This window comes from Elephantulus edwardii, unplaced genomic scaffold (genome assembly GCF_000299155.1).
Source record: "Elephantulus edwardii isolate Elephantulus edwardi_28Jun2011 unplaced genomic scaffold, EleEdw1.0 scaffold00006, whole genome shotgun sequence".
Lineage (NCBI taxonomy): Eukaryota > Metazoa > Chordata > Mammalia > Macroscelidea > Macroscelididae > Elephantulus > Elephantulus edwardii.
In genome coordinates this window covers 15,567,424-15,583,121 of record NW_006399756.1, presented here as the reverse complement: position 1 = coordinate 15,583,121, position 15,698 = coordinate 15,567,424, and the positions used below count along the sequence as shown (strand labels likewise).

Genomic DNA, 15,698 nt, shown 5'->3' with positions numbered 1-15,698 from the left:
AGTATGAAATAAAGTAAATAAATAAAAAATAGAAAACATTTAGAAACAATGTGCATTATGCAGATGATACGAGATTGCAGAAAGTGAAGAGGACTTGAAGCATTTGCTGCAGCAGATCAAAGACTACAGCCTTCCGTAGAGATTACATCTCAGTGTCATGAAAATAAAAAGCCTCACCACTGGACCAGTAAACAACATCATGATATATAGAGAAAAGATTGAAACCAACAATGATTTCATTTTACTTGAATTCACACTCAATACTCATGTTAAGATCATTCAGGAAACCAGAGGGCGTGTTACATTGGGACAGTCTTCTGTCAAGGACTTCTTCAATGTGCCAAAGTGCAAGGATGTTACATTAAAGACTAAGGCACACCTGTTGCGAGCCATGGTATTTTCACTTGCTTCTTTTGCATATGAAAGTTGGACAATGAACAAGGACGGTGAATGGAAGAATTGATGTCTTAATTTAAGTGGTAGTGTTGGAGAAGAGTAGTGAATATCCCATGACCTACTAAATGAACAAACAACCCTTTCTGAGAGGACGTCCAACCAGGTGCTTCTTTAAGGCAAGGATGGTGAGACTTTGTCTCCTTTGTGAGGAGGGCTTGGTCCTTGGAAAAATACATCATGCTGGATTTCTTTTGATTTTGGATTTTCCTTTGCCAGGTTGAGAAAGTTTGCTTTTTAGTTTAGGTAAATAGTAATAATTTATATTGTTTATTTATCAGTAATTTCAGTCATATGTGACTGAAGTTATTTCCATGATATATAAATATTATATAGATTTACCAGAGTTGGAAAATGACTAGGGAGGATAGAAGGAGAAGTGATGCCTTTGAGTTCTGGTGTTGGAGAAGAGTGTTGAATATACCATGGACTGCTAAGAAAATGAACAGGTTTATCCTGGAGAGGGTGAAACCATGTTGTTCCTGGAGGTAAGGATTCTGAAGCTTCTTCTGATATATTTTGGACATGTTGCAAGGAGGGACCAGTCCTTGGAGAAGGACAGCATGCTTGGAAGGGTGGAGGGACAGCGCAGGAGAGGAAGACCCTCTATGAGGTGGATTGATTCAGCGACTGGGGTAATGGGTGTAGGTGTGTCAGACAGTAAGATTGGCACAGGATAGAGCAAGGTTTAGGTCTGTTGTACATAGGGTTGCTATGAGTTGCAGGTGACTTGACAGCACATAACAACAACAACAACAACAACAACATACTGCCATAAAAAATAGTATTAAAAATATACTACCCATGATGCACCCACGTTGTCTACCTTTTTGGAGTGAAAGAATTTGGCCCATATAGTAAGAATGGCATAAAGCAATAGATGCAAAATTCACGTATAATAACCAGGGGCTCAGATGGAAACAAATTTAAAACTTAAGGGTGATCTTTCTAAAACTAAGAATAGTTTGCTCCTTACATGTAAAAGCAGCAGAATGAGGTGCTGATTAGCATTATTTGGATTTCAAGTTCTTAAGTAGCTTATTCTGTTTTCCATTCTCCTAGCATTCTTTCACTGTTCTCTTCCTGCAGGTAATGAAAAATAGAATTAGAAGGTATGTGTTGCACATATTGTTATTGTTAGGTGCCGTCGAGTCTTAGATGATTCATAGCTACCCTATGAACAAAAGGCCTGAGCACTGTTCATAGAGTTTCTGGAGGCAAGCCATTTCAGAAGTGGGTGCCACTCCTGCTTCCAAGCTTGTTCTAATCTGGGAGCACCACCAAACACTGTCCATCATGGATAACCATTATCGCATATGGCACATCAGTGTCACAATGACACTGTTATGTGTTGCACATATTTTAAATAAAATATCTTGAAGCTAATTTTTATCACCGTGGATTTGGTCTGTTGTTGGCATGTGACAGCATTACCTCTCAGTACTTGAGAAGAATTCCTCATTGTGCATGCTGTACAGTTACTAAACTCTAATGTGTATATTGCATTTTTATTCTCGCTTGTCTGTTAACATGTATATTTTAACTTCCAGGAAAACATCTTTATGTATGGAGGCAGAATCGAAACAAATGATGGCAATGTTTCGGATGAATTGTGGGTGTTCAACATTCCGAGTCAGTCCTGGAGTACCAAGAGCCCGACTGTTCTTGGGCACGGGCAGCAATACGCTGTGGAGGGGCACTCGGCACATATTATGGAACTGGATAGCAGAGATGTCGTCATGATCATAATATTTGGATATTCTGCAATATATGGTTACACCAGCAGCATACAGGAGTACCATATCTGTGAGTTGCTTTTCTCTTCGTTACTGGTTGAGATTATTTTCTGTTGTATAAGATCTCTATGGGAATGTAGTCAACATGATGTGGTCAGAAGTATAGGGTGGATGGTAATAATTCTAAATGCAAACCTTCCGAATATGTTTTAGATTTTGTTGCTTAATCTCTAGATAGGTCTTCATGGTCAAGTTAGGTGAAATGAATGATCTGTGGCATCTGTCCTATTTTTCTAGAATTCATGATGTTTTTATATATAAGAAATTCCAGTAGATGGTGCTATGTGCTTGGATTTTACTTCTGAACCAAGTCTTTGAAACATTACTCAACCTTTTTAAGAAGGCAGGATGTAAAAATTTCTCAGAGTTCTGTTCTTGATCTTACTGCAGTTATCTATAAGTATATAGATCTATTTACTGTTTTATCAATACAAATACATAGATATTTACCCTTACAAAATAAGAATTATTGAGAATAACCTGCTGATTCTAAGTGGGATAATTATCTGGTATATGAAGGTACCTAAGAAATCAATATATGACTCTGTGAATTATACTGTTAGATAACCTTTATTTGTCTGGGTCTTTTTTTTCTCTCTCCTATTTTAGTATTCTGCATGACATGCTTAAATACATGTAACCTTTGTGTTGGTTTTCATTTTTTCTGCAAATAGCTGTCTATAACATGGTAGCTTACTTACATCATTTTTGGTTATGAACTCAAGATGTTGGTTCTTTTTTGTATAGACAATTATATTCGAACTAGCTAGAGTTCTTGTTCAGTTTTAATAAGAAAACTCATTTGCTGACCACCATTAGAAGCAACAAGAGACCGCCTGTGTGCCCAGTGGAAGATTCCCCTTCTCAATACTCCACTATTTGCACTGCAGTCCTTTCGTATAATGGCTGTTTATGCTCCCATATGCCGGGACAGCTGGGCTGTGAAAGGAATAGAGATCTTTGCTTGTTATTGCCAGTTCCACGCCCTCCTACGTTGTTACCTGGCTCTGAATCTTGTATCATGAGAGTAAACCACCCAGTACTTCATGGTTGAGTGTTTTGTCCTCCTTGGAGATCTTTCTTTAATTTTTTTTTTAAGACTTTAGTTTCTCACTCACTGTTACTCTTCCCAGAAATATATCACTCAAATATTTTTCTGCATTTAGCCACCACATAAAGGCTTCTTCGACTATCTAGCATCTTAATTTCTTCATCTCTCTTAAAGATATCTGGTGAAAAAAGAAATATCTGGTGGTTCATCTTATGTATGCCATTCATTCCCATGTTCATACTATTTTATTTTGTAACTACATCCCTCTAATGGGTTCCATAATTTCTATTTTAAATATTTAATTACTCCTCATCTTTTCAGATTACTCTTTCTACAACCTGCATCTGACAGTTCTTTAACCTTACCGAGAGCTTTCAGTTCCCTGAAGCTCCTTTCATTCTCTTTTCCATGCTTCTAACCCTATGCATTTTTAAGTTATTAATTGCCAATCTCTGATTATTCTCCTGGGTAATATTTAGAGCTGCTATCAGACCCGTTCAGTCCTTCTCCAAACTTCCTAGGATGACCATTTCATACATTTTCTGTTCTCCCCAAACTTGTAACACTTTTTTTCCTGTTATCACTCATAATCTTTCTATTTTATTAAGAAAATATAAATGATTGCTAAGAACTTGTGCTGACAGGATCATGTTAGATTGTAATAATAATAGGAATATGGAGTGTATGAAATAGATTTCCTGGTAACTTGGAAGTTGCTGAAAATGACATAAAATACACAAACATCAAATTCTTTTGATGAAAGGAACATGCTAGTATTGTCATTTTAATTAGAGAATCTGATGGTCTGCTATGAAAAAGTTAACAGACATTTGGGGGCGGGGGAAGAAGAACGAACTGGGGAGGAGGGTAGAGAAAACAGTGCAACAATGAATGAATGAGAACCCCAAATCTCTGTAAATGTTCATTAAAACTAATAAAAATTAAAAAAAAGAATGACATTGCATTCATTGTCAACAAGCAAAAAATTATTTCTAGATCTATCTTGAAGTACATTTTTGTCAGCCATAGGGTAATATTCATACATCTGTCTACAAGAAAGACCAGTTAATATTGTTGTGTTGTTGTTGTTATGTGCCATCGAGTCACTTGCGACTCATAGCAACCCTATGTACAAGAGCTCTAAATGCTCTTCTATCCTGTACCAACCTCGCCGTCTCAAACACACTTATTCCCACTGCTCCAGTCACAGAATCGATCCATCGCATCGAAGGTCTTCCTCTCCTTCGCCACTCTCCCAAACATGATGTCCCTCTCCAAGGACCAGTCCCTCCTTGTAACATGCCCAAAGTATGTCAGATGAAGCTTCAGAATCCTTGACTTCAAAGAGTCTTCTGGCTTCACCCTCTCCAGGACAAACCTGTTTGTTCTCCTAGCAGTCCATGCTATATTCTACACTCTTCTCCAGCACCACAGCTCAAAGGCATCAATTCTCTTTCTATCAACCCTATTCATTGTCCAACTCTCTGATGCATAGCACGTAATTGTGAAGACTATAGCCCAGATCAGGCACACCTTAGTCTCCAGTCTGACGTCATTGCTCTTCGGTACTCTTGTGAGGTCCCTCACAGCCGACTTTCCCAATGCAATTCATCTCTTGATTTCCTGGCTGCTGTTACCAAGAGTGTTGATTGTGGAGACAAGAAACTAAAACTGTTAACTATCTCATCTCTTCACCATCCATACTGATGGTGCGAATTGGCCCAGTGGTGAGAATCTTTGTTTTCTTGATGTTAAGCTTCAGGAGGCTGCAGTCCTTGATCTTCTGCAGCAAGCGCTTCAGGTCCTCCTCAGTTTCAGCAAGCACTACTATTAAAATGTATATGTTAGTGCCATTGAGTTAACTATGAGTCATAGCAATGAAAAACAGACCTGAACCTTGTCCTATACTGTGCCATCCTCATTATCTCTGATAAACTTGAGCCCATTGATACAGCCATTATGTCACTCCTTCTTGTTAATGGTCTTCCTCTCCTTCGCTGAGCTTCTAAGCATGATGTCTTTTTCAAAGGTGTAACTTCCCCTAACAACATGCCCAAAGTAAGGGATGCAAAATTTTACCACCTCTGCTTCTGTGGCGCACTCTGAGTGCCCTTTCTCCAAAGATATTTGTTCATTCTTTTGAAAGTCCATGGGATATTCAGCAGTCTTCTCCAACACTACTATTTAAAGGCATCGATTCTTCTGTCAACATTAGTCATTGTGCACCTTTCAAATGCATAGTAAATAATTGAAAAGACAACGAATTGGATCAAGTGCATCTTAGTCTTTAAACTGAGATTCTTGCTCTCCAGTGTTTTGGAAAAGTCCTTGACAGCGGATTTCCCCAATGCAATATGTCTTTTGATTTCTTGACTGCTGGTTCCTTGGGTGTTTGTGGATCCAAGCAAAAAGAAAACATTGCCAACTCCAGTCTTTTATCCATCTATCATGGTCTTGTCTATTGGTGTAGTGGTGAAGATTTTTGTTTCCTTGATATTGAAGTGTAATCTCAGTTGAAGGCTATAGTCTTTAATCATCTGCAGCAGTTTAAGGCTCTCTTCACATTTGTCGAGCAAGGTTTTAGCATCAGCATAACCCAGGTTGTTGATGAGTCTTCCTCCAATCTTGATGTTACATTCTTCTTCCTATAGTTCAGCTTCTCAAATGATTTCTAACACTAATGCCCAAGATGAAGAAATGTAAGATTTTTACAGACTTTGTCTATTTGACATTTATCAAATATACTATAAAGATGCATTGGGAGTAAGTGATTAGGATATGACACTAGGAAATGAAGAAGGATCAGCAATTCGAAAATGAGGTTTTGGTAATAGAAATAGAGATCATATGATAGAATTTTGTAAGACCAATGACCTGTCATTGGAAATACCTTTTCTTTAACACATAAACAATGAGTATCCATGTGGACCATGTTGAACAGAATACACAGGAATCAAATTGCATTCATCTGTGGAAGGAGGATGAAGAAGCTCATTATCGTTAGCTGGAACAAGACCAGAGGTTGACTTTGGAAAAGACCACTGACTACTCATATACACGTCCAAGTTGAATGTGAAGAAGATGACAGTAAGTCCACAGAAGCCAAAGTATAACCTTGAGCATTCCCATCTGAACGTAGAGATCATCTCAAAATCAATTTTGTGTATAAAACAATAATGACCAAGGACCAAGGAAGAACATCATACATGAAAAGAGCAAAAGATCATTAAAGAAACAGTTAAAAAAAAGAAAAAGATCAAAATGGATGTAGAAATGACTCTGAAACTTGCTTTCAAATGTTAAGGAGCCTTCACGCAAGTGGAAGAAATGATGTACAGAGCTGAGCAAATGTCAAAGGGAAGCTTGAGAAGACAAAGTAAAGCATTATAAAGAAATATTCAAAGAGCTGGGAAAACAATATGTTCAGCATTTCTCAAAGGGAGGAACCCATGAAAAAGTTTAAGCCTTGAGTTGAAATATACGGAGAAATTTTTGCAGGCAAATACTGAACGGTGCAAAAAACAGCAAAAAGTTGTAAGGAAAAGACAGTGGAACTGAAACAAGAAGAATTGGTTGACATCGAACCATTTCAGGAGGTGGCATAAGGTCAAGAATCAGAAACACTGAAGGAAGATGTCCAAACTACTCACAAGGTATGGCTGGTCCAGGGAGAACAAACTCCATTCGCATTTGTCTGTCAGGAACTGTCTTCATTTCACTGTTGGGCACCTTTCATCAGGTCTGGGAAACTCGGATGACAGTTTGAGTTTATTTTTCCACTGCTTTCAGGCTGCCTTGGTTTCTGAGACAAAATCAATCATGCTTGGTAGGGTGGGTGGACAGCGCAGAAGGGGAATGCCCCCTATGAGGTGGATTGATTCAGTGACTGGGGTAATCGGAATGGGAGTGTCAGAGACAGTGCGACTGGCACAGGACAGAGCAGAGTTTAGGGCTGTTGTACATAGGGTCAACTATGAGTCGCAAGCGACTCGACGGCACATAACAATAACAACAACAACAATCTTACTGGAACTCCTGTCATTTTTCTTTAACTACTTTTAAGATCCTCTGTCCCTGGTTTTTAATAATTTGGTCTGTTTGTTCTGCTGTGATTCCTTTGGTTTACCCTACTTGAAGTTTATGGAATTTCTTACATGTGTAGGTTCACATCTTTTGCCAGATTTGGAATGTTTCTGCCATCATGTTTAAATCACTCCGATGTCTAGTCTTCTAAAAGATGGTTTTACACACCATTTGTCCTTTGAGAAGGCCATCCTTCCTGTTTCTCTATCTTGTGATTTTTAATTGGATGCTTGAATCATCTAATTCTCCCTCTTCTTCATGATTTGCTCTTTATTCTTTCTCATCTCCCCCCCCCTTCTCTCTTATCTTATGGGTGTGGCAGTCTATTACCTTGGTGATTTTTCCAAACTAGTTTTGCAGAAACAGGAAAACCTTTATAAAACATCAGCAGAACCCCACCTTGTGCAGGCTTTGCAGACTGGCTTCATGTGGAAGCAATTCATCAGACCCACACTGAATGCCAGTATCCACCCTGGGAACAAGCTCAGCATTCCAAGCTTTCTGCGCATGTGTGTGTGTCTCTCTGAATTACACACACGTGGATGTCATAAAGGAGCCCCAGTAGCATAGTGGGTAATGTATTGGGACCCGACCAAAGGATCGCAGGTTTGAATCCACCAGATACTCTGGGGGAGAAAGATTTACAGCCTCAGACACTCACTGGAGGGTTACTGTGAGTCAGAATCGGCCCTAAGAGCTGGATTTCGGCAGTGGGCGTCTTCTTCTAGAGGCCTAGTTTCTCGAGAATTCTGTCCTTGGGGTTTTGGCTCTGATGCCCCTATCACTCTTTTCTGCCTCTTAGAGTAGCCATGAACTCCTAAATGCTAGAATTTAAGTATAGTTTTGGCAATTTAGAAAGTAATTCTGTAGAGTGTTTCTTTTGCTTTACTTTATGGCTGTTTCTAAATAAATTCAACTACGAGACATTTTGGTTTGACTTTTGTTAGGATACCTATATTACTTTTTAGACATAAAGGTAGTTGTTACATAGCTGACCTTCCATTGGGTTTTCGGAGGCTGCGAATCACCAGGGAGGAGATTGCTCATCTTTTCTCAAGTGGAACTGGTGATGGATTTGGACTTTGTGCCTTTGATTTAGCATCATGGCTCCTGCCCACCAAGTGTAAGATGCAAACGAGAACACATAGTTTATGCCTTTTATAACGACAAGAAGTGGATTGGAACAGTTAAAAATTTTTTTAAAAAGTACAAAGTAAACCTACCACCTCTTCATAGAATGTTCTTATTAGCACAATTAACTTCTTATTTACTCCTAATGCATTTTGAATTTGCTTCTTAGATGTTGAGAATATGACATGTCAAGGATAATAGTACTTTCACTTGGAAAGGTACTTAAGAAAGTAGTAGGAAGGAATGGATTCAATGTACTTTAAAGATATTGTCAGTGTAATTAAGTTCACTGCCTTAGGAAAGTGCTACTTCAGGGAATGATACTTTGCTAAGAAAGGTTGCTTTGCATGTAACGGGTGGGATCATTTATCATCTTAGTTTACATTGTGAATTTTTGTCTTCACAGAGAGAATTTACTTGTTTCTTGGTGGGAACTACTATGATGTGATGCCGGAGTACAGACTTCTTCTGATTTGTTTTGATAAAGATCTGGTGTGAAAAATATAGATTACTTTCAGTATGCTCACATGTTTAAAACCTCTAGAGAAAAAAGACAATAAATTTTGCTAGTATTAAAAAAAGGATTACTTCTTTATTCATCATTGTAATAAAGGCAGAAGAAAGATGAAACTACCAGGGTAACAGAAGAAAATAGGATATTTTATTATAGAAAACTTGACTCTGACATATCATTTGGTTAAATATGCATGATCATCATTATGTAGCAATTTAAAAAAGAGACAAATGTTCTAGCTAACATATATCAAAATGACCATTTATTTATTTAACTCAACAGGATTTCAAATAGTAGTGAGGTATTACTATTTCTGTGCTCAGGTTGTGAATCTCCTTTGAGATTTTTGTTATCTGATTTAGAATTAAAGACAGAGCCCTGGTGGTGCAGAGAGGAGTCACTCTTTTGCTAACTGAGAAGTGCCCACCAGGCATTTCACTAGACGATGATGTGATAGTCTTCTTCGAGATCATATTGGACAATTCTGCCCTGTCTTCTAACATTGCTGTGAGTTGGAATCCACTCAATAGCAGTGGGTTTGATTTGTAGAAAAAAGAAATCATCCAATTAACTGATCTTTATTTTCATTTGCTCATTAAACATTAATGTTTCAAAAATGAGATTCTACGTATTTTTTTTAACCATTGAGATTCTCACTCAGAGGCTATAACTATTTAATCTGGTTCATGAGGCAGATATTTTAGAGTGTTTTGTTAGGATACCTTGAAAAGTTACATTGACCGTGTAGTTTATATATGAGCTTAAGTTTTAGTTAATTTGCTTTTTCATACATATGCAGTAATGCATATCACCAGAAGGTACTTTTCAATATTAGGTACATATCAATCTTGGGTGTTTATCCTTTCCTTTGATAAACTAGCTAAGAAGGAGACAGATGTAAGTACTGGGTATTATACATGTGATTATTATTTGATGCCTTTTAAGAAGAGTGCAGTAAACACAGGGCCTGGGAAGGGAATTGAGAGTGCTCGGAGTAGGAGGTAGATACCGTTTAAAAGAGGAAGATCAACATGGGTTTCAATGTGATGTTGAATTTTGAATAAAAAGTTAAAGGAAGTGAAGGAGTTTGCTCTCTGGGTGTTTTGTAGGAGAGTGTTTTGGAAAGAGGAACAGTGAGGCCAAAGGTCAAAAGGCAAGAGCATGTTTAAGGAAGAGGAAGGGGTCTGGAAGGGGGCCTTGGTGATGCAGGGTCTAAGTGCTTGACTGCTAGCTGAGAGATCAGTGGTAAGAGCCCACCCGCCTTTCCCACCGGGGAGATGGACATGGCAGTCTGTGGTATAAAGACTGCTGTTCTGAAAAACCCATAGGACAACCCTATTTTGCCTTTTCGGTGCACTAGGAGTTGGAATTGACCTGGCAGTAGTGGGTTTTGTTTTGTTTTGTAAAAGTGTAAGGAGTCTAGGAAGAGATGAAGCCCGATAGATAGTATGGAATCGCATCATGTAAGGCCTCATGAGTCATTGCACGACGTTTGTCCTTTACTTTAAATGAAAAAAAAAAAGATATTGAAATATTTTGAGTGGAGCGATGAAATGATTTTTCACTGAGCCACTCTGGCTGCTAGGTTGAAAAATAAGGAAAGAGCACAGCGCGCAGGAGCAATGATTTTATAAATAATCACCTAACTTGGGAGGGACTGGAGAGCATTATGTTTAGTAAATTCCCACAATCTCATAAAGACAAATACTGTATAAGACCATTACATGTAGAACGAGTGCTACGATCCAAGGTGAGAAGCAGGGAGCAGGGGGGTAAGGGTGGGGGGTTTTAATCATAGGGTCGTACAATTTGATGGGTGGAGAGGGGTGGGTAAAGGAAGGGAGAAAGATCCAGTGTGAAAAGTGATGTTTATGAACTTTGCAAGTAAACCAGTATAAAATTAAAAAAAAAAAGAAAGAAAGAAGGAAAGAGCAGAAGCAACAAAGGAAGTCAGGAAGTGCAGGAATCCAGGTTGAAGAATGATGGAGATGATTGTGTTTAGTCACCTTGTTTACTGTGTTTGTCTGTAGACCCAAGAGTATTTGTTGAGAGTTTGGAAGTGGAATATGAGAAAAAGGGACATTAGGCATGATTCCAGACTTTTGGTCTGAACAGTTGGAGAGATGCAATTGCCATTAGCTGACAGAAGATTCTCAACCAAATCTGAAAAGGAGGTTGGTTGAATATCACAAGTACATTTTAGATATGATATATGTGAGATACCTGTGAGACAACAATATGCAATGCCGAGTAGACACGGGTGTTTGAGTCTAGAGTTCTAGGAGAGATCTGGGCTGCATATGGAAATTCAAGAGTTCTTTTGATGACTCATTACTCAGTATTCATAGGAAATTACTCCCAGGACTCTCTGCAATACAAAAATCTGAGGATGTTTAAGTTTGGTACATAGTAGTGTTTTCATAGAAACAATGTATATGTTCCTGAATACTTTAATCTGTAGCCTACTTATATTGTAAAATACAATGTAAATGATATACAAAGAGTACTTTATATTCTTTTATACTTTGAGGGATTGCAGGGAGAGATCACTAAGGGAATGGGCATGGAGAAAGAGGAGAAGGAAAGATGTGAGTTGTAGGATGTATCAGTGATAAAAGAAGAGGGCAAGGAAGAGTATAGAAGCCAAGTGAAGAAAGCAAGGAAGCAACAGTGCATCTGTGCCAAATGCTGCTTGTGAATCATGTAAGATGAGCCCCAGTGACTGGCCTTGGTAATGAGTTGTCATGGAACATTGGTGATGCTGGCAAACTCAGATTTCTATGTTGGGGAGAAAACTTGAATGGATTTAAGAAGGAATGAGAGTTGTGAGATTGGAAAACAATGGGCAGAGTAAAGGCTAAAGAAATTTTGCTTGCAAAAAGGAGGAGGGGAAAGAGTGGGAATTGGTAAGAAATGAGGTAAGAAACCCTCTTAGGTTGGGTTTTCACAGAAGCAGATCACGTGAGCAGGATTCAGAAGAAAGAATTTTATTTGGGAAAGTAGAAAGGGCTGCCTCTGGGGGCTGATAACTAATGCGTGGATAAGAAGGTCGCTTTGATGAAATATTAAGATATCAAGCATTTAAAACAACAACAACAACAAGAAGAAAACAAAAAGGAAAACAGAACAGACATTGCATAGCTTTAGGACCTAGCCTTGAAGTCACATAGCCTCGACTTCTTCTGTACTATTTTTTAATTATTATTTTTATCATTCGTATACATTGTGTTTTATACTTCTCTTTCTCAGTACTCTCTTCAATATTCTGGGATCTCTTGTTTGATGAAGTCACAAGTCTGCCCAGATTTAAGGAGAGGGAACATTGATCTCTTCTTGAGAGTTTAGATGAATTGGGGCCACATTTTAAAACTGCCCTAGTATTTAGTAAATATAAACCAGTACCATTTCTAGAAATTTATTCTGAAGATAATACCTAAAAATATACAAATTGTTATTTATTCAAATATCAATTGGAAGTCAGCTCAATGTCAAAATATAAGATATAAATAAACTGTGATACTTTGAATAGAAGTGTACTGTGCTATAGTGCAATATGTGTTGGACTGCCAGCCTGTAGGTTGACAGTTCGAATCCATTAAGCACTCCATTAGAGAATGATGAGCAGTTTCCTCCTATAAAGATTTACAATAAGACAGGGCTACCATGAAATCAGAACTGGGCTCGTTTATTTATGCAATCATAAGAGAAACCAGAAGATCTCTTTAAAGTTCGTATGGAGTGAGGTCCATGCTATCTTATGTGATACAGTAAAATACAAAGTAGTATTTGTAATATACCACAGTTTGTGTAAGAAAGTAAGAGCAATATGAAAAGGAGTTCATGTCTGCTTATTTGAACAAAAGGAATGCAGGAAAAAGAAAACAGAGAACAGTAATGTTGGTTCCTTTTAAGAGTGGTAAGCATATATAGACAAGGGTGTAGACCAGGATAATGGGTGGAGCTACATTTCCGTGAGTTGATTTATTTTGAAATAAGTTTTCAGTAGTTTGGCTTTTAGAAGCATACTGATAGTTTAAATATTTTTAAAAACTTAACAGGAAAGGAGGGTGAAATCTTTCTAAAACAACTGATACACATGAACCTAGTTGTTTATAATAAATATTGTAATCACACTGAACTTTTAAGCACATTATTTGATCAGATAGTCTTTCTCTGGGTGTGACTGAATGAAAAAAAAAATTCAAACAATATTTTAGGGTTTTTTTAAAAAGTTATTACTTTAGGTTTTTGTTTCTAGAAAAGTTAGTAGAAGATGAGCCAGGTATTTCTTGTTAAATCTTAAGGAAATAATGGGATCTTATCAAAAGCACATGAAATGATCTGACTGAGGAATACTCCTGTGGACAAAAACTGAGACATTTTGACTATTGAAACAGTTTAAGGCAAGTGTATACCCAAAATCTGGAAAGCAAAGGCCTAATCAAATACTTTCACACCCATGTTAATTTCAGGGTTCTTCATAGTAACCTAATGGTGGTAACAACCTACGTGTCCCTGAGCAATTGGATAAAATATGGTATATCCATACTATGGAATATTATTCAGCTATAAACAGAAATATTTTAAAGAAATAGATATTCCTTACTTTTTAAGAAATATATACTCTTCATCTCTCTTTCTGCTGGCTGCCCGCCCAAAGGTTTGAGTCCATGCATGACTATGCAGACCTTTCTTCCCCTTTTTCTTTAACTCTTGGCCTGTCTCTGTCTTCCATCAACCATGCCCCCTTTGCATCACCTTAGTAAACCCTTATAATTTGTTTTACTGCATTAAAAACAAAAACCCAAGACAAAACAAAAAAGAAACACATACTCTTCCGTAAAATTAGGGGTAAACAGGAATGATAGCTACAATAAAATTAAGAAAAAAATTGTGTTTGTGTGTGTATAGGGGCGCCAATGACAAAATAGTAAGGCAAACTGTTAATAACTGATAAATCTTGGTCAAGAGTAAAGGGGAATTATTTGACTGTTCTTGCAACTCATTTGTCCCTTTAAAATGATTTTTAAATCACATGTTAAAAAAGAATTAGAAAAATGAGAAGAAGTCAATGTGTTTTTCCATATAAGGTTATATAGAAGATACCTTAGCACTGAAGATTTTTTTAAAAACCTTGTGACCTCCTGTGACAGTGAAGGAAATACCAATTTGTCCTTTTGCTATACTTAGAATTATGGCTTTTAGGGAATCTATAAATCTCAGAGGGGAATTATTGTGGATGGTTTTACTAACTTGGACCATAAAGCTTTTCTAGGTTAGTCCTGAGGGAAATTTATTTCACTTTAGGTTAGCAATACCTCATAAACTTTCTAAGAATCTCAATGTGAGTCTCAAGGTGAGTATAATAATAATGTTTTGCTTTAGTATTTTTCATGGCTTCAGAATTTGGAAGGTGTAGTTGAGAAGTCATTATTAATGTGTCATTTTATGTTAGCTTTTCCTCTTTGATTTAAAATCATTAAATGTGATGTTTTAAAAAAAAGTATTTTCCCCCACTATTAAGGGTAGTAATTCTTTATATGAATTTCTCTTCAGCATTTACTGTTGCATGTTTTTGAAATTCTGTGGTGAATTTCAAGTGTAAATTGGATATTGCTTTTTATAAAACTGCTATCTGGAAATACAGATCTATAAAACAGCTCTGTTAGGAGGTAGAGATTGCCATTTTATTTTTTAACTTGAATGTCTTCCTTTTAAAAAACAATTCCATAATTTCAGATTTTTTTTAAAATAGAAGAAATATGTCCTCCAATAACAATTTAATCATGTTGTATTCAGCTCTGTCCCTTATGAGCTGTGACAATCATATATAATCAAGTACAGCTGACCTATAGGTTGTCCTGAGCTGTCATCTTTAAGGGAGTAGTTTGCTAAGCCATTTCTCCCTCAGAGCTGCTGGTGGATTCGAACAGCTGACCTTTTGGTAGTGGCCAAGTGCTTATCCATTTTGCCACCAGGACTTCTTATAATTTAGCCAGAGAAATAATGAAAAACAAATGTTTGTTGACATGAGCTTTGGGATTGACTGCTGAGTTTAATTTGGACAGAACTTTTAAAAACTAGTTAGATAATGTAATAATGTCTTATTATTACAGGTAAAATACCATTTTAGCAAATTATTCTGTGTGTGTGTAGACCTTACAAAAGCTAAGATTACATAAACTTGTATAATTGCTAAACGTTTCAGGAAATGCTAAAGTAAAGAGATTAAAATGTAGTAATGAGCTAATTCTTGAGACACAGTATGTACTATAGGAGATGCATTGTGCTGGGAAAGTATGCAGTTGGGAGTCTCTCTAAGTTATTGAGAAGTAATGATATCAATTTGAGGACTAAGGTGCCCCTGATTCAAGCTGTGGGCTTTTCAGTCACTTGCTATGCACTTGAATGCTGGACAGTGAATAAGGATGACAGAAGAAGAACTGATGCCTTTGAACTGTAGTGCTGGAGAAGAGAACTGAACTTCCCAGGGACTGCCAGAAGAACAAACAGATAGGTCTGGGAGAAGGTGCATTCATGGTGCTCGCAGGAGGCAAAGATGATAAAGCTTCATCCCACATAGTTTGGGCATGTTGGTAGGAGAGGCTATTCCTTGGAGGGGAACATCATGCTTGGGAGGGACAACAGAAGAGAAGACCCTGAACCAGAT

At 37.5% G+C, this 15,698-nt stretch overlaps 1 protein-coding gene across 1 annotated transcript in view; it reads left to right on the top strand.

The window, feature by feature from the left end:
• Positions 1 to 15,698, top strand: part of ATRNL1 (attractin-like 1) — a 705,738-nt gene that overhangs the window by 81,089 nt on the left and 608,951 nt on the right. Inside the window, exon 8 of the mRNA XM_006879915.1 lies at positions 2,004 to 2,259. Within this exon, the coding sequence (XP_006879977.1) occupies positions 2,004 to 2,259 (256 nt within the window). The remainder of the gene's footprint in view (positions 1 to 2,003; positions 2,260 to 15,698) is intronic.